At 50.8% G+C, this 18732-nt stretch overlaps 1 protein-coding gene across 2 annotated transcripts in view; it reads left to right on the top strand.

Annotated features, from left to right (window-relative positions):
• The window catches only part of GPC3 (glypican 3), a 155329-nt gene extending 137236 nt beyond the window's left edge, over positions 1–18093 (top strand). For both annotated transcript variants that reach the window (XM_042807526.1, XM_042807527.1), the window contains one exon: positions 16794–18093. In XM_042807526.1, the coding sequence (XP_042663460.1) occupies positions 16794–16969 (176 nt within the window). In that variant the 3' untranslated portion in view covers positions 16970–18093. The remainder of the gene's footprint in view (positions 1–16793) is intronic.
• The last annotated feature ends 639 nt before the right edge of the window (positions 18094–18732 follow it).

Here is an 18732-nt window from a genome sequence, read left to right on the forward strand (position 1 = left end):
GATCATTCCAGTAAAAAGCAACTAAAAAAAAGTTGTGTGCTCCCCAAAGTCATCACAGAACACAGCCTACAGTATCTCTTCCTCTTCCTTTGTTCACGTAAATCATCTGCTAAGTCAAGCACAGAGAATGTAAAATAACATTTATATCCAAAACACTCACCTGTCCTCTTCCCTCTAAGGGCAAACTTCCCCATTTGTGCTCCAGTGTCTGTTGTCAGGGAGCATCCAATGTGCTGTCACCTTCCATTTGCCTTCCTGGCGCTTGTAGCTTTATTTCTGCCGTTCCAAAGACTAAAAGAGGGTCAAGGTCCAGAGGAGGCCACGAAGATGCTGGGGGGGCTGGAGCAGCTCCCCTGGGGGGCCGGGCTGAGAGAGTTGGGGGGGTTCAGCCTGGAGAAGAGAAGGCTCCGGGGAGCCCTTCGAGCGGCCTCCCAGGGCTTAAAGGGGGGGCAGGGGAGGTGGGGGGGGACTCTGGGTCAGGGGGTGGGGATGGGATGAGGGGTAACGGTTTTAAACTGCCAGAGGGCAGATTTAGATGAGATCTAAGGCAGAAATTGTTCCCTGTGCGGGGGGTGAGGCGCTGGCCCAGGGTGCCCAGAGCAGCTGTGGCTGCCCCCTCCCTGGGAGGGTTCAAGGCCAGGTTGGACGGGGCTGGGAGCCCCCTGGGCTGGGGGAAGGGGGCCCTGCCCGGGGCAGGGGGGGGCACTGGGGGGGCTTTAAGGTCCCTTCCAACCCAAACCAGTCTGTGATTCTGTAAGGTCTGCCCAGCACCATGCAGCCAACATGTGCCTGTGCACGGCCACCTCCCCACGGCTGCTGTGTGGTAAGCCCAGGAGCGCTTTCACCAATGGACCGATTCTTCCAAATGTGGAGCCAGTGGCAGATATCAGCTGTGTGGGGGTCACGGTGGTAGCCTAGTGCTTTTGGGAGAGCCGTTTGTCCCGGTCGGGTGGGTTGTGCTGGGGGAGCTGCTGTGGCTGGGTGCAGGGACTGAAGGCTTTGCACACTCAGCGTTCCCCTCCTGGGCTCTGGTGGGACGTCCCTGCGTTGTCTGTGGGCTTCCGTGGTGGTCAGAAAGCCTTGCCATGGTGGGGTGGGGTGCGTGTGTCCAGGGAAATTTGGGTCTTGCAGCTCTTATGGGGATGGAGGTCCTGAATCTACCCTCTCCAGGCATCTCCCTGCTGGTTTTGATTCCTCCTTCCCACCCCCTGTTTGCTTTGCCCCAGAAGCATCGGGAGATGCTCTTCAGCCACTATGGAAACCAAAGGTGAATGGTTTCTCCTGCACCCCAGACCAGTGCTCCAGGTCTGCTGACCCTTGTATTTCCAGCAAACGAATATCCCAGCTGGCCGGTCAGGTTTTGATCTTGGATGTTCAGCTGATGTCTTTCCCTCTACTTTCCTTCTCTAAATGTTTTTAATGGCAGCACCGAGCAGCTGCAGGCAGCAGAGGTGGGTCTGGTGCAGCCTGGAGACCCCAGCTACGAGTGTCCCCCACGCACAAATAATTCCACTGAACTCAGTCCTTGGGTGCCTGTGGACTTGGGCTCCAGCTTAAGTATCTTGCTGATACTTAGGTGTCTGCTAGGCCAGACACCTAATGCTATTAGCAGATGCTAAATAGGTCTTTCTTATTTAGTGGCCTTAATTTATTAAATTAGGCAGCAATACTCTCGGAAGAGTAATGCTGGAAAAGGGAGCAGAGCGAGCTGTGAGTTTCCAATTTCTGCTGGATCAGGCCCCCGGAGATCCGTGTGATTTGGTGCATTGGAGGCTGTGCTATTGCAGTGACTCATAAACAGATGTGCCCAATTTACGTTGCAGCTTAATACCTTTGTTTAAAAAAAAATTATGTTTTTTCAAGACAAATGTGTTAAAGCAGATGTTTCCAGTAAAACAAATACTTGTGTGATTTACAAACAACTTCCTACCGCCAGAACTCATTAGAAAATGTGGAAAAAAGAAAAACGGTTCTGTGTACTAACAAAAAGATAAAATCTAAAAATAAGGACATAGCAAGGAGGTATTTCTGCACGTTGAACGAAAAAAATTGCTGTGCTTGGGTTGGAAAGCAAGAGGTTTGAGAGTGATTTTGGTTGCTAATAGCAAGTAAGACTAATCCTAACCCGGTTGCACACATTAAGGAGCAGAAACCTGTCTGTAAAAATACTTAACCAGCTCCTGTTATGTAGGGTATGGGGTAACCGGGACCACTGTGTGGGATTGCCTGGAGGTTCCTACATCCCTTCCATCCCATTGAAACCTACACCGAGGGGCTGGACGGCTGCAGGATTGCACTAACCCTAAAGCAAAGCAAACGGCTGCTGCCCCTGTAGCAAGCTGTGCTCCAAGGGATCCCTCCCTGGGCATCTCCCCCCTTGCATCCCACACCAGGACGGGGTGTGCAGGGGGATGCTTCCTCTGCCTCGGCCGTGACCTGCAGCTCAGGCTTTCTGGGGCCGGGCACACCCGCCGTGTCTCTGCGTTTCCTCGCAGGGCTCTGCAGGGCTGTGCCCATTCACCTGCTCCTCACAGTTTTGGAGAGGTGAAGGCAGGCGTGTGCTGAGAAACTTTTGTCGTCTCCGGTCTCTTCGGCCCCGCTTTCCGCCCGGCTCCATTGCGGGGCTGCCGTCACGCAGTGCCTGCAAGCCCGGCACTCATGTTACATACAATTTGACACCCCATGTGGTCTTAATGGGTTTCCCAGGCTGCAGCTGCAGCACAGCCTCCCCTTTTTTTTAGCTGCAGGGGCTGGCAATCCCCCCTTTACCTTCCAGCTCTCCGCTGCACAGGTATCATATTTTTTTAATGCGCTTGCCACCTATTTCATCCAGGCATTTGTTACTAAAGGAACAGTGACGGTGGATGTTTTCAGGTTGGCAGGCTGCTCGTCAAAATCCATCGTTGCTTGGCACCTCTGTCTTGGGCAAACGGCTCGACCAACCCCTGGGAGGACATGAAGTCATCCAGACAGATGGAAAGATGGGGAGGCATCCAGCAAGCCCAAACTGAGCAAAACGGGGGGATCAGGAGGCAGAGAGGCTTTTTCTGCTTTGCTAGAGCATCGCAGGAGAGGCCTCCGGAGTAACCAAGGCTGCATGAGCCCTTCGTGTTGCATGTGGGTTTGACCTGGGGAAGGGCACTGGCCCTGCAACTGCTGCAGCGAGGGCAGTTTCTGGAGCATCTCTAGTGCATGTTGGGGTGCTTTCCCATGGCTCTGCTGGCAGAGCTGCTGGGGCTGACTCTCGCGGCTGGAGGCTTGGGAGGATGGGCAGAAAAAGGCAGCCTGGTCATTTTTCGGCAGCCTGTGCCACCCGGGGAGGGGTGACACAGCAGCCCGGCAGCCAGCGACACACGGGGAAGCAACAAGGATGATTTGAGGAACTTCTGTTGCTTCTTGGCGCATGGATGAGGGATGACATCAGGTCTGTCAAATTAATCGTTAGGAAAAACGACTGCCAATGTCAGAGACCTCAGGAGGTGGCCTTAGAAGTAGGAGCTGAGCGGATGCACTGGTGTTTCCGTGCCCTGCCATAAAGAGTGTTTTCAGAGCAAAACCCCAAATGGCTACCTTCACAAGGCAGCTTGCTAGGACGTGTCCAGAGGAATTAAAAGCATCCCAGGAGGAGGAGGCCACCGCTGCAGAGAGACTCGGGGCACTCGGAGGTGCCTCTCCCAGCTCGCCCATCAGTCCTCGGGAAGCCTCATTGCAACCTTGGCTCAGTTTTAGCTGTTAGTGAGTGGAGGCTTGTGCTTGGCCCTCGGGGCCCCTGAGGCTTCAGTGCTTAATTAATCTCTGCAAAGCAGAGGGCGTAATTAATGCCTGCGATGTGCTTTGAGACCCTTGGGTGAACAGCAGCGTGCGATCGCTGTGTTTTACCTATCCAGAGCAAAACCCCACGGTTGGGTCTGTGAAAATCATCACTGGCCAGGATCATGTGCTGTGCACAGTCATCCCGGGACGGCTGCTCGTCCTGTCGCAGTGTTTTGGGGTCTTCTGATCTCTGCCGGTGCTGTCTCAGGGAGAGACGTGAGCAGACGTAGCCCAACACATCTTCTGTCCCCTCCGTGCTACAACACCTCCCGACCAGTGCAAATTGTCCTGGGGACATGGAGCTGAGTGGAGGAAAAAACCTCCCCTCGCTCCTTAAGAAAGGGACATCTCCATCTGCTTTCCCGGTGTTTCTACCCAGGCTTTTGCAATTTGCTCCTGAAATGCCTTTGTTTTTCAGCCATCTCTTCAAACAAAGAGAGAAAATCGCCTCTAGTTGCTTAGTGCTGGTTTTGTATTAAACCATCCTGCAAAGACTAAGCAAACTGGGTTAAAAAAAATGGGTGTATTTTGGTAGCTTAAGGGCAGCCCAGCAGATTTCCTTCCTGATATCTATAAAGCTTTTTTTCTCACTGTCAACGTTGTTTTTGTGGGTGTTAAACATAAAGGAGAGGAGAACAGATTGCAGGTACGTCGAGTTCCATCACAATCAACCGTCATTATTTAAAGAAGATGCTTTTAACCAAGTCTTTAAAATTGCCTCCTCATTTATCAGTTGTCAGGTGTAAAACTGCACGTGGAGCAGAATCGTTCCCTGTCACACGCCGTCCCACCCGCTCACGCTCTGGGTGATCTGCAGACATTTTACACCACTTGCCACCGAGCATTAACAGAAATGAATTAACGCTTTAAAAGCGTAAATGTTGTATTTCATAGGAGTCAGGCAGGATATTTGGAAGGGAAAGAAATGTAAATAGAATGAAATTCTTAAGCAAGATTATTGATATGACAGGACTAAAGAGCTTGGGATTCTGTGAAAAGTGCCTCTTTTCATCCCTCTAATAAGTCCATTACTTGCACTCGGGAATATTTTAAGGTCCTTTTCATGCTGAATCTGGAGTTGAGCATGCTTTGCATTTCAAGCTTTGTCTATGAATCAGTAGAAGCCAAAGTTATTTCTGCTTTAAAATAACAGGAGCAGGGAACAGCTAATCTCTTTTCATTCTGGGTCCTTACATTATTTTACTGGACAGAGTTTGTGTTGGCTACAAAACAGGGCATTCACAAAATCTATGAGAAGGAATTTAGTCTAAGAATGAAGCCTAGATTGCAGTATGCATAAAGGCTCCTTCTCCTACGGCCATTAAGAAATTCCAAATCTGAGCTATTTTGAACAGTGACATTAAATTAGCCTTGCTAATTCCAGTAATTCAAGCCGATAGCTGAGTTTACAAATCTACTAGATGAGGCCTTCCCATAATTACAATCTCAATGTGCTTTTCAGCTAAGGTGAGTTGGCACAAAAAAAGATAAATAAATAAAAGGGGGGAAAATGCTCTTTCTGTTCTGGCTTTTGAGATGAATATCTCTAAAGAACAGTTAACTGGCTGTATTGCGCCAATAAGACGTCCCCTGTCCTGGGCTGCTAAGTTCATTTTGCCTCTAATGTGCAAGTAAAATGCAGAAAAGAGACTGGATTTTGCCCTGCTTTGTTTTTTCTGTTGTCTCTTTTCAAAGGAGCATTGATGTTGCTGGTGCTTGTAGTTCGGTTTTTAGCTGTTTATTTACAGGTAGTAATTCCTACTGGGAAAAGAAAGAGCCTGACTGCATTACCCTCTTTCATGGGGGAAAAAAACCCCTAACCGTTGGTGGATGAATTCAGGTTAGAGCAGGTGGAGCAATGATACAAAGCAGCAACCCCCCTTATTCCTCTGGAGAAGAAGTTGATTTCCAGATCCCAACACAACTAGACATTCCAAGAGTGATGGAAAGGTTTTGAGGACAAGTGTTCAAAGCCATAAAGCGCAAAAACACAAAACAAATAAAAATGGAGTGTATTATTTAAAAGGGTGTTAATTTTATTAGAACTGAGCTGAGCTAGTGTAAGGGTGAACGTAAGTATTCACATCGGCACTTAACTCGGGCTGCAATGTTCATAAAATGTCCTTTTGATCAAGCTGTAAGTGTTTTGATCGTTATTCTGTGAGCATCATTCAAAGTGACCTAACTGTAGCTCCAAACAGGCATCTGCAGCTGCAGAAGTCCTTGAGCAATAACAGGTGAGGAACTTGAATGTGTGCTCTGCTGGGAATGCTAATATTGCAATCCTTTTTTTTTTTTTTTTTTTTTTCCAAATAAGAATGAAAGCATGAAAGCTCTCACAAAATAAAAATTCCCAACAGAAAATTGTCCTTCCACCATTGACTGTGGATACTCGAATCAAAATGCTAAACAAAATGCTGGTTTTAATCTATCAGAATAATAATGGCATGGCTGCTAAATATTTTGATGTCATCAGCACAGGAGCGTTTGACCTTTCTGTCGTTGATAATGTTGTCACCATTGGCACAGCCAAGTGAGACATCTTGACTTTTAGAAGACCACCCTGATTTAAGAGGACGTTTTTCTGCTGGGCACCTGCAGGGTTGGGCGCAGCTCCTGTGGCTCACAAAACTGCGGCAGCGCGTTGCACGGTCCCGGGGAGCCCGTTTGGAAAGGGGACGGACCAGAAAGCTTGCAGGAGGCTGGCAGGCATCTCCTGCTCTCCCTGACGCAGGCACATTGCCTACCACCAACACGTGTTGCCCATAGGCTCGGGTACGTTCAGTAGATAATGCCCCAAAATAGTGCTTAGGGCAAAATTGGGTAGAAACAGCTGTGCTGTTTTTGGGGGGCTGGAGGGAGCCGCCGTTGCTCCCTGAGGGCAGGGTGATGGCTGAGGAGGAGTGTGGTGGTGTGGGCATGAGCCCGTCTCTTTTCTGGGAGGGTTGAGAGAGGAGGGAGGCTGAAATGCAGTTCTTGATTTCCAGGAAACTCTTATCTCTAATCTTCGTAATCCGTTTTAGAGAGGATTTTGTGTTTTTCAAGGGATTTACAAACTGGATTACGTAGCCTTTTTATTTTGATTTTCCACCATGGTTGTGACATTCCTGAGAGTGAGCTGTGAGCGCTACAGACAGGACGGGGAGGCATTCGTGGACTTGGTCTGTGGAGTCCTCTTATGCTGTCACCTCCTCATTTCACTGCTTGCTGTGCCCATGGACGTCTTCCCCAGAGCAATTTGGAAGCTCCCACGTGAGCTGTGTGTCCCCATCCCCGGTACTCTCCATGGCTTCATGTACAAGCTGACTGGGGGAGGTGACTGGAGGAGCCCAGGGCCGATCCCCTCCCTCCCTTGCTCCCTCCTCCTGGGGTAGGGACAGCCAAGTTGGTCTCCTTGAGCTCCACCATGGTCCCAGCCATGACCACTGGTTTGACAAGGTCCCAGCCGCGGTTCCCCAGGTGTGACAGGGAGCCCCTTTGCCCCCCCCCCCAGGAGAGGACGAGTGTCATGAGATGGATCCGGCACAGCCCAAGCACTGCAGCCACTGTGTCCCGGCTCTCAGCTGGGATGATGCCGGCTTTCCCATCAGAGCTGCCCCCCCCATCCAGCTGTAGCTTTCAGCACCATCGGTGCTTTGGGACCAGGGTCTGCTCTCGGTCCGGGAGGAGGGCAGGGAGCAGGAGTCAGCCCTGGCTTTGTGTCAGATGTTGCACGCACCCAGTAAGCAGCTGGGTTTAATTTGGGTCTTTCTCTGCAGCCGTGCAGAAGGCAGTGCAAAGCCAGGTCCTGGTTTCAGACTACAGTGGCTGTTCCCGGGGCTCCTTCCAGCACAGGGAACATGACCTGAAGTTGTGAAAAAGTTCCAGCCTACGTACCCAACCCTTTTTCTATATAAAGTGGGAAAGTCAGGTATGGTGGTGTTTCCCAGGGTCTCCTGCTTTTCATGGACTGAAGCGACTTTAATGTTGTTTTAATGCAGGGTCGGGGATTTATTTATTTATTTGTTTATCTGTTTGTTTGTTTATTTTAGCAGCTTAATGCAATTAAAAAAGCCGGGTGGTGCAGTGGCCTCTTGGCTCCCTTCCCTTGGCAGCTCTCTCACCTCAACCCCTGCTCTGTGCAAACGTTCCCTGGCATGGGCAGGGGGAGCTTGCTCTCCATCCATGCCGGTGATCCCAGGCAGTGGAAGAGCACAAAACCTCAGAGAGTTTCCCCAGGAGCGGAGGCAGGCTGAGCAGATGCCTGTGTACCACCATGCCTGAGCCTACCTGCTGGCTCTACCCGTTTGTGCCCAATCTAAAGTCTTTGGTTATGACCCAAAATCTCTCTCCAGATATTTTCCATGGCGTCATGAGTTGAAGCCTGGTGGAGCCTCTGTCAGTTTGACCCCCCGGGCTGGGAGCGCTGCTCAGGTGCTTTCTTTACGTGTGTGCTCAAGGAGTGGAACACCAGCTGCCTTTGATTTTTGTTTTCCTTGCAAGCGTAAGACAATGAAGGATGTCCATGGATTTTTGACTGAGCGTAGAGATTGCACAAAGTCCTGGTCCCTTCTGATTGAAGAGGCACGTTCCTGGTTTCCTGCTTGGAGCACGAATGCCACGAACCCTGGTCTCTGTGGCCTGGGCCCTGTTCAAGTCTGGTTTCCGCACGCAATGAGTCACAAACAAGATGTCAGATGTTCCTGGGTGCCGTAACACCACCATGAATTTTCTAATCAAGTGTTGAGAAATATCCTTCTGCCCCGAGGGCTGCTTTTAGCAGCTGGCATCTGGAATGCAGGGACCATTGCTGTTCCCCTTAGGACTGCGCCTACGTGGGTCTTGCTGGTACCTGGATGTCACTAAATGTCCTGAGCTTGGAGAGTTGAAGGCCAGCAGGTAGCAAGCAAGAGCTGCCTGTCCTGGTCATATTCAAAGAGCTTTTGGCTGAGCAGAGATGAAGAAGAAAATTTCAGTTTGATGTGATAATGTTGTTTTGAGTTGTTAGAAGAAAGAAAAAGCATTTCGGTTTACTCTGCTATCAGTGGGAACGTTACCTCCCAAAATCGAGACTGTCCTGAGATGTCTTAGGTGACAGCAGAGTGATCAGAAGAGGTCACTTTGTGGGTTTTGATCTTGGAGGTCTCCAAAGGGGAAGAGGGTGACTCCACGTCTGGTGGGCTGAGGTACGTGGGGGATCTGCAGGAACGTTGCTTGACCCAATCCTATATTTCTGCCTCATAAATAATTTCATTTCCATTCATACTCTCTTTCCAGCTTTTCCTCTTTTTCTTTCTTGACTCCTGCCTTTGTAGATGTTTTTGGCTGTCCATGTTTAACTCCCTATTTTTCAATTCTTCTCCCCCAAGTTCCCAAGCTCTTTTTCTGGACAGCACAGCTGGGTATCAGACCGGGGCATGCTGCTTTGTCATCAAAGTACAAGGACTCCGGCACTTCCAATTAATAATGCTAATGAGATTTGTTAATTTTTAATAGATTACATGAGCACATTTTGCTAAACACATTTTTGTGGCTCCGCTCTGCGAGTACAGTTCAGAAACTCTTTCACTTGCTGCCAAAGGGAAAATGATTAATGCAATTGCAGACGCCAGATTCTCTTCGGGGTAAATCTAGAGCACACCAAGGAGCAAAGAGGAATTTAATGAGTACGTTTTCAAAGTAAACATAGGCCCAGGTCATAAATGATAGCCCTTCCTCACCACCAGCCTCTGGCCAAGGCGGAGTGGAGGAGTAGTCACTTGGATTGGGGTCATGGAGCAGCCCCTCTGCCCGTGCCATGTGATGTGTTGGGTTTTGGGAGATGTTTTGTCCCTTTGCACCATCAAAAGCTTGAGGACATCTGTGGATGAGTCTTTCGTGCTAGTGCTGGAGGCTGGGGAGCCGTGTACCGCCTGCCTTGCAGAGCTCGTGGCCGATTGCCTCGCGTACCCTGAGCAGCACCTGGTTGCGCAGCTGACTCGGGGCTGAGCTGGAGCTTCCTCACCTCTCCGTGCTGGATGACTTGGTCCTCCCTGGTTGCTGCCCTCTAGATTGCTTCGATCCCGGGGGAACTTCCCCCGAACCGGTGCTGGTTTTGTGGTGGTGCCTGCGGTCTTCGGGTCGCTCGCGAGCAGGCGCTGCAGGCTGCGGGCCAGCAGCGGCACGCCGGCAGCCGGCATGTGTCGAAGAGGTGAGCGGGGGAAAAGTCTTTGGTTTGCAAATCAGCAATCCCAAACCCGATTCCCTTGGGTTTCTGCCCAGGAAGTCATTTTTACCGCTCACTGCTGAGCCACGCCAGGCTCCCTCAGCCACGTTGCCGATGGCAGCAGGATGGTGTTGAGCCGGATTTTTTCTCCTTTTTTTTTTTTTTTTTTTCCAAATCCACGTTGCCAAGAGCCGCACCTCCTAAATTGCTGCGGAGGAGGTGGAAAAGCAGAGGCACAAGACCATGCACATGCTGCACATCCATCTTGGTGATCTCGCAACCATGCCAACACAAGCAGCGCGGCCAGCCCCGGCTCAGCGCTTTAATTACACGCCGGCGCGGCCGCACCTACGGCTGGGCTGTTGCAGCTCGTTGTGCAAGAAGACAACTGGCAAACCTGTTGGTGCTCCAGGATTTTAGTGGTAATGAGCCAGAGGGCAAAACCTCCCTGGTGAAATGAAACCGTGCTTGGCTAGGTGTTTGGAAGGGTTTAAGGTGTTTTGGAGAAGCAGAGGGTTGGGGATCCCGGCTGTATCTGCACAGTTGTGGCTGTGTGTGCCGTGTAGCTCCATGGATGGGTTCAGGTGTTGTCTTTGTGGAGGCAGAGGTGTGTTTGTAATATGAGATGTTTGCATGAGAAAGCCAGGTAACAGGAGACTGAGGTGAGCAGAACTGCTGGTGTCCCAACAGGAAGAGTTTGGGGTGAAATTGGGCCGTTCTAGATTTCAGGTGCAAACACCTGTGAGAGTGAAGTGGTTCATGTTGTGGAGATGGAGAGAGTTGGGAGCCAAGGTCAGACAGTCTGGTCTGTGGAATCACAGGCTCTTATGCTTCGCCTTATAATGAGTCAACAGCTTGAGCTTGACTCAAACATCTCTCCCTTTAAGAAATCCAGCCTTGCTTTGGAGATAGCCAGAGTTTACTGCGTCTTGCTCCCTACACTTATGAGGTTTGCTGCTTAAAAAAATTAAATAAATCAGTGCACCCTGGAGACTGTAATTCTCATTGGCAACGATAGCATGTGCTTTCCTAGACCAGTCCTGAAGTACATACACAGGCAGATGCTCACAACTGGCCACGAGATCTGCGGGAGCTGCCAAGCTGCCCTCCTTGTCTCTGACATTTCTACTCGCTGCGCTTTGCGCGTATTGGAAACACGTGGTCACAACCCATTTCCTAATCCTTTCACACCACAGAGCTTCCATCATCTGCAAACAAGGGCCATCACCACGTGCCCACAAGCGCCTTGGCCCACTCGGCGGCCTCGCCTGGTGAACACGCTGCGTCGGGCGCGGCGGCTTCGCCCGCAGAGCTGTCAAGTGACACGGCGGGGCGGTTTTCGCGCGCGGCCATCCGTTACGACTCCGTTGCTGCCTGAAATCCATCGCTGGAGCCATCTGGCAGGGCAGGCTCGGCGGGCGGGCAGCCCCGGTGTCTCTCTGCGAGATGCCGTTCCCTTGCGCCGGGCTCTGGGCAGCGGCCGAGCCGGCCCACGGGAGCCGGGCAGTGGCCTCTTGGAGGTCATTTGCCAGAGCTTGTGTCCTGGGTTGAGTGAGTGGTGGAGTTTTTTGGTGGCAGGGGAGGGGGCTATCGGGGCGGCCCCCTGTGAGAAGCTTCTCGAAGCTCCCCCAGCTCCATGTCAGCTCCACCTCTGTTTGGGAAATTGAGCCCATCAGCTGCGCCTCTGCGATAACGTATTTAAGAAGGGACGTGGTGACGGGCAGTCGGACTTGTGAGGAGGAGTTGCTGCAGCTGCATGAACACCAAGGTCAGTGGAGGAACGGAGGAAGAAAGGAGGGGGGAGGTGTGCTGGAGCAGAGACCCTCCTGTATCCTGTGGTGAGACGGCAGGGCGGCCCCCCCCTGCCACCCATGGAGATCTATGGTGGAGCAGGCATTGATTTACAGCCTGTTGTTCCTGCTCGGTTGATCAAGGTTCTGTGCCCGAAGAAGGCCGGGGTCTCATGGGAAAAGGCAGCCCCGCTGCTGTAATTCAGTGCTGGGAGGATTGCAGCATGCGGGGGTGTCCCACGCCGGAGCAGCTCGGGAAGGGCTGCAGCCGTGGGAGGGAATCCAGTTGGAGAAAGTTAGTGACCCACGATGGAGCAGTGTGGGGAACGCTGCGGCCCGTGGGAGGAATTCAAGTCAGAGAAAGTTTGTGGAGGACTGTCTCCTGTGAGAGGGGGACCACGATGGAGCAGGGGGTAACAAGTTTTGGACACTCCCCTCACCAAAGATGAAGGAAGTGGCAGCACTGACTGCACCCCCCATTCCCTGCCCCTGTGCCACTGGAGGAGGAGGTAGAGATATCGGGAGCAGAACCGAGCCCGGGAAGAAGGGAGGGGTGGGGGGAAGGTGTTCTCAAGATGTGGCAATGCTTCTCACTGTCCTACTCTGTTATGTGTTGTTAGTGTCTGTAATAAATGTATGTTCTTTTTTTTTTCTTCCCCTAACGAGTCTGCCTTTTGCTCATGATCATAAAAGGGGGATTTTCCCCCATCCCAGTCCTATCTCGAACCCCAAGCCTGGCTCTCTGTCCCTTCTCATTGCCGGAGGGGAAGGGAGAGAGAGCTGCTGCATTGTGGTTGGCTGCCAATCAGGCCTAAACCTCGACAGCTTGCCATTGGCTAGGAGTTCTTTGCTTAAGACCATCTTGTTCTTTTAGGGGTGAGAAGGGGTGTTTCGGTGGGCAGCGGTGGGTTTGACCTGTCATAACGCTGTCTGCGTGGCAGTACTCCTCCTCCCGGCTTCTTCTGCGCCAGCTGCCGTGGCGCTTGTTACACCGACTCAAACCCAATCCTCTCCTGCTTCACGCCGTCTTTTGTAGCCGTCTCCAAAGTTATTGTAGATCAGCAAGAATTGCTTTTTAATGATGCCTGCCCCAAAAGCTTGTGCAGAGTCAGTACGCCTAATTCTAGTCCTAATCCACGGAAAAAATGCCGCCGCTTTATTTTGCGGATGCGGAAAGCGCGTGTTGTAGAGCTGGCAGCAGGTTTTGTCATCCACGCTGCGAGACCATTGAAGCTTTTGCCGTCCTGGGAGCAAAGCACAGCAGCTTTGTGTTAGAGGGGCTTTTGTTACAAAAGATGCTTCCGGGAGGGACTGGCTTGTGTTCGGCTGGAGACCTTTCACCAGCTGCGTAAGGACTCCGGGAAACGGCACGGCACGCTCGGCTTGCATGCGGGGAAAAGAAAAAAAAAGCAGAGCTAATGATTGACTATTATTTTAAGGGGATTATCTAATCCGCAGCCCAAAGGACAAGAGGGGCCAAAATGAGTGAAGATTGAATATGCAATTAGTGTGGATTGTTGGTAATACCCTCTGGACTCTGACTGATTATAAACAGAAACAGATTTTTCTAGTTCCACTCTCCCCCCTCCCCCCAAAAAAAAAAAAAGCCTTTGCGGGCCAAAGGGCCACTTTGTAGTAGAAACTGTTGCAAATTAAGTGGGTGATCAGAGCTGGGGCACTGGAAACGTTTAATGCAGAGCATGGCTGCCGAGCAGGGAGGCAGAGGAGCAGCTTCTCTTGGGTTATTTTGCAGCGTAAAGGCAGAGTTTTGGGTGGAAGTGACCGAAATGGCGTATGTGGGAGGTCAGTTTCTGTTACCCACCAGCCACCCTGCAGCTCCATCCCTGGTGCCGGGGCTCCTCCTCTCCCGGCGGCTGTGGGAGCAGGAGGCGCGGGGCTGCGGCGGTGACCCGGGCTAACCGGGCACCCCAGCAAAGGGCGGATGGAGCCCTCTCAGGAGGTACCTCGTTAGGAACCTTTGCTAATTTGGATTCCTCAATTTGAATTATTATTATTGTTGTTGTTGTTGTTGTTGTTATTATTATTATCATCATTTTATTATTAATAATAATAACTGTTGTTGTTACTGTTGTTGCTATGGTTATTGTTATTAATTGTTATTGTTATTATTAATATTAATAGGGGTACCCCTATTATTGCTGTTATTGTTAATAATAATAATAATAATAATAATAATAATAATAATAATAATAATAATAATAATAATAATAATAAATTATTTAAACATTGTTATTGTCTGGACCTGGTTATCAGCTGCCTCAGTTCTGTTAGAGGCTAATACTTTTTATTTTCCTTTCCTCTGATGCACCAAAGACCATTAGAGGGCAAGTGAAAAGAATTTGCCACCATTCCGGGTCCGCTATTAACACAAACTAAAAGTTGTAGGGCTAAATCCATCAAGCTTAAAAATACAGTTGGGCACAAATAAGCTCAGAGAAGGAGACAGTGGAAGGAACAGTGAAGACAAACGGCACACCCAAGCACTAAATTTCTGAAGCAGTTAAACAAGGCTAGGAAAATATCTTTCAAATTTCTGATGACAAGAGGGTTTCTGTTTCCTTCTCTTTAATTTGGTCAAAGAGGATGAATGAGAGAATCGCCATTCTCATTTGGGTGAAATGCCATGATTTAAAAAATTACCCAAGTTCACGTGAAATCCCCGAATCTGAAGATTTCCCATGTAAAAGAACATGTTTGAAATGATCATTGGGGCACGCTTTGGCTGAACGCTTCCAGACCGGTTCAGCTGCTGCATCGCGAACCGGGCAGGAACTCCTGTCTCATAAATTACAGCGTCGCAGAATGAGGCTTTAAATGGGAACGTCAGAACCCTTTGTGCTGTTAGGGACCTTGCTGAAACATTCTTTTGTTCCAAATTTATTTTCTAAACTGAAGGCAACAGTAGTTACTGAGTTCCTGTGGGGTTTTTTGTTTTTTTTTGTTTTTTTTTTTTTTGCTAGGATGTCCAGTAAGAGAATATTCTGCCCCAAAAGCTTTGCTGATCAGCTGCAGATCGCTTTGCCTGGAAGCGTGCGGGTGCCTGACGGTACTGTGACCCCATGGGGCATCTTTTAGGTTTTAGGAGTCTTAGGAGCATGTGGAAACACCTTCCAAAACACACCAGGGCAGGGCGTCATTGCCTTGATTGGGTGTTGTACCAGCTGAGGAGTCTTGTGTAAGACAACCAACTGTGAAATAATCTGCTGTGATTTTATTAACTCAAAATCCCTTCACTTACTCTGCAGAAATGAGCTTGGGAAAATAAGATGGTGCAGCCAGGCTGCTCCCAAACCGCCCCGAAGCCTGAGCATCCCTTGTGCCAGGACGACTTTTTCTTGCTGTGCTTGGAAAGCAGCACGGGATGGGCAGAGGTGGCCTCCCGGTGCATCCCTCTCAAGGTGGCACCTTTTCCTGCTCTGCCCGTGGGCGTGCAGCTCTGGAGGACAGCAGCATATCAAAGCAGGAAAGTTGTGGAGGAGAGGAATCTCGATATCTGTGGGAATCTCCTGGAGAAGTCAGTTTACCAGGCGGCTTTTGCTTGCACCCGGCCCTTTGTGTGCGCGGATATCTGCTCCCTTTCAGACATTTCTGACCCTCTTTGATGGCCTGGGCTGACTCGTCACGCTAACATCGTTATGCTTTTGTTTTGCAGTGTTTGGGTATTTTTGATAAAGAAATACTGTCTGTTTGCCTTGGCAGTGGTGCTCATTGGATCGATGCGGCGTTTTTTTAGCTAGAGTGTTTATTCAGCCTCTTGGATTCTTTCTCAGGGGTGGGGTGGGATGATCCAAACCCGTCAGTATGCTGGTGATCCATGAGGGCCGGTGAAAAGCTTGAGCCAGGGTCTCTTCTGATGGAAGCCACCAGCTTCCTCCACTTCCAAAGGCCAGGCTCGGGGGGTGAGATGAACTGATTCCCATCTGGGCGAGAATCCTGGACCCTGGGAGGAGACAGCAGCAGCACGAGGAGGGGAGCGAGGGACCCATTGCCTTGAGTCAGGTGTGGGTGCACCCACTCCGTCCGGATTCTCAGCAGGTACAAACACCCCAGGTGGATCTGGCAAGTGGCATTTTAAAACATCTTTTGCTTTTTGTTCTTGGCCCTGAGGATTGCTGGTTTGTTGCCTTTCCACGCTGTCTATTTGGACTTTTTTATTCTTCCCTGTCCCAGGGAGACAAGGGCGACTGTGACTTACTGCTCAGCAGAGTCCTTTGCAGCCAGTGATGGGTTGCCACAAGCTTTTCCCCTATTGGTATCATGTTCCTCTGCTGGGACTGTCAAAACTTTTATACTGGACATTTTCTTGGGTTGGAGCTCCCATGTGCTTCACCTCAAAGCCCCCATGTTGCAACGCCAGCGTGCCTGGGGTGCGTGATCTGTTCACATTCCTCTCCCTCCAGTGCTTTGATGAGGTGGACGGGGGGGATGGGATGGATGTGCTGTAAGTGCTGTAAGGAGCATATTTGGCACACACTTACGTAAGACTGCAGAAACACAGAGCTCCTCGGGTCCTCCAACCGGGAGGTATTTGGTGAGCAAGGCCAGGCTCTGGGTTTGGGGGAATTATTTGTGCTCGCCTGGATTTCCTCGCTCGTGCAGGCATCGTTGCGGTGTCTGGGGAGCAGACACGATTTGTATTGCTAAACACCCACTCCGAAGCTCAGCTGGTTTTCTTCAGGAGTAGCTCTCCAGTAAGCCAGATGCCCTTATCTCTTTTGTTTTCACGTCGGGCCACCTTATAGTTACGATTTTTTGGTCTTTCCAAGCATAAGGTTTGGTGTAGGGCACCGGGAGGTACCCTGGGACCCGGACTGGGTGCAGGACTGACAAGATGTTTGCTAAGATCTTCTGGCCCACCCACCCCCTGCCGCGATGCTGTTGATGACACTCGGCCCCAGCTGCCCCCCGGGGACCCCAGTGCTGGTGCGTGGGGGTGCCGGCACGCACCGCCCCGTTACTAACCGTCCCTCTCCTTCTGCTTTCAGAGCTGGCGTATGACCTGGATATGGATGACGCCTCTGCAAACAAGCAGCTCCTGAACCAGCAAAGCAAAGAGGGGGCTGCAGTCCCCAGCAGCGACCCCGGGAGCGCAGCCCCCCGCCCCGGCCCTGCCGCTGCCGTCGCCGTGGTCCTGCCGCTGCTGCTGGGCCACCGGCCGTGAGCGGTGCCGGCGGCATCGCTCGGTGTCTCTCCACGCCTTTTTTTAATGAGGAAGACACGCAGAACCTCTTCTGAAATATATGCACATTTCCAAACGCAGGGCAAATGGCTTGAGGCGGTTTTATAAAAGAATATGGGATCTCCACCACAAAAAACCCAAAACAACTAAAAAAGCGTTTGTTCACTGCTAAATACATAGCAGTGCTTTTTAAAGATAAGCCTGTTTACTGTAAGAAGGTTCATATTAAATTGTGTTCCTCGCAGTTTTCGAAGACTGAGGTCTCCCTTGCCGTTAAGTTGAAGACCATATTTCCTCTTGAGTTGTTCGAATGTGCATGGGGTACAGAACACCTACGATTTATGAAATACTCTCAGCAAATATCAGACCCCTGATCCTGGTTGACTTAATACAGATTTTGTCTGTAGTTCAAGCAGTTTTTTGTACTTACTCCAAATTTGAGGCTCACCCCTAGGAATCTGGCCAGGCACATAATACAGAGGGCATGTGAAGACAGGGGAGGGAGAAGGTCAGACACACGGCAGGAGGAAAGACACTGGGCACTGGGATCGTTGTGAAGACGTGCTCCCGTGGGCACGAAACACACTTGTATTGAGGCAAGTTGCAGGTGATTTTGCCGCTTGCCTCCCAGCCAGGTCGTGCGAAGCCCTCCCGTGCAGGTGGCCGGTCCCCACCAGCACCCCCGTGGATGATGCAATGCCCTGGTTTTATTCTTCAGAAGTGAAGCACCTCCTTTCCCATGGGAAATCTGCAAACACAGCTCCAGCCAAAGGACAGACGGCGTGGATGTACGTGCCATGCTTTACAGGGATGAATAACGGGCGTCCAACGCATTGTGCTACGAGGGAGGAAAAGAAAAGGATTTGCAGGAGCCCGAGGCAGATGAGACTCTTACTCACGTGTTTCTTTGCATGTTACTTTACTTAAGCTATCTCTGAAATAAAGATTGGTTGCTCTATAAATGGTGTGCTGGAGGTAACCTCCCATGTGCGCGAGGCGATGCTCTGCCTTGCTCCTGGAGTGGGCAGCCTGGAAAAGCCAACAGTGCCCGGGCCGGGGGCACCACGGAAAGGCTTGGCTTAGTCTGAATAAACAGATGAGCTGGAGCCAGGGAGTGTTTGGTTTGGTTTGATTTCTGGCCAAAATGGTTACATAGTTCCGTTTGAGATGCTGCCTTTACTGGAGTGATTATATCCTCAGTATCTTGAGCTACAGTGCGTGCATGTATGCACGCGTACACACACATGCTCGCTTTAAATATTTGTGTACCTCAGACCTTTTTAAAAGCAGCTTTATGTTTGGGAGAATGTAGAGAAATCCAACCCATGCAATCAGCTGGTTTGGAGAGCGGAAACTTTGCCCAGTCTGCGCGGTGGGGGCTGGTCTGGCTGAGCCTGATTTGCAGCACTGGGACTGTGTGAGGTGCTTCAGGAGCCGTGGCAGAGGGAGAGCCGGCTGCTCGCCCCGCTCCCCTGCCTGGCCATGTTCCCTCCCAGTTCTCTGCTCCCAGTGGGGAGGAGCGGGTCTGGGCTAAGCCCCAGGGTGACCTGCTGGTTAACGGTTGGAGGGCTACCCCCCCAGACGTGTCCCGTCCACATCGGGGTGCGCGCCGGGGATGTTTGGGCCAACGCTGGTGCCATATAGGATTCCTCTAAGCGCTGATTTTTTACACCCGTGCCAGCATATTTTCCACGCTCACAAACCAAACTGCAGTCCTCTCCGTCTCTCAGGATTGCCACTTGCTG

The sequence above is a fragment of the Tyto alba genome, unplaced genomic scaffold, assembly GCF_018691265.1.
Source record: "Tyto alba isolate M040663 unplaced genomic scaffold, T.alba_DEE_v4.0 Super-Scaffold_5, whole genome shotgun sequence".
Taxonomy (NCBI): Eukaryota; Metazoa; Chordata; class Aves; order Strigiformes; family Tytonidae; genus Tyto; species Tyto alba.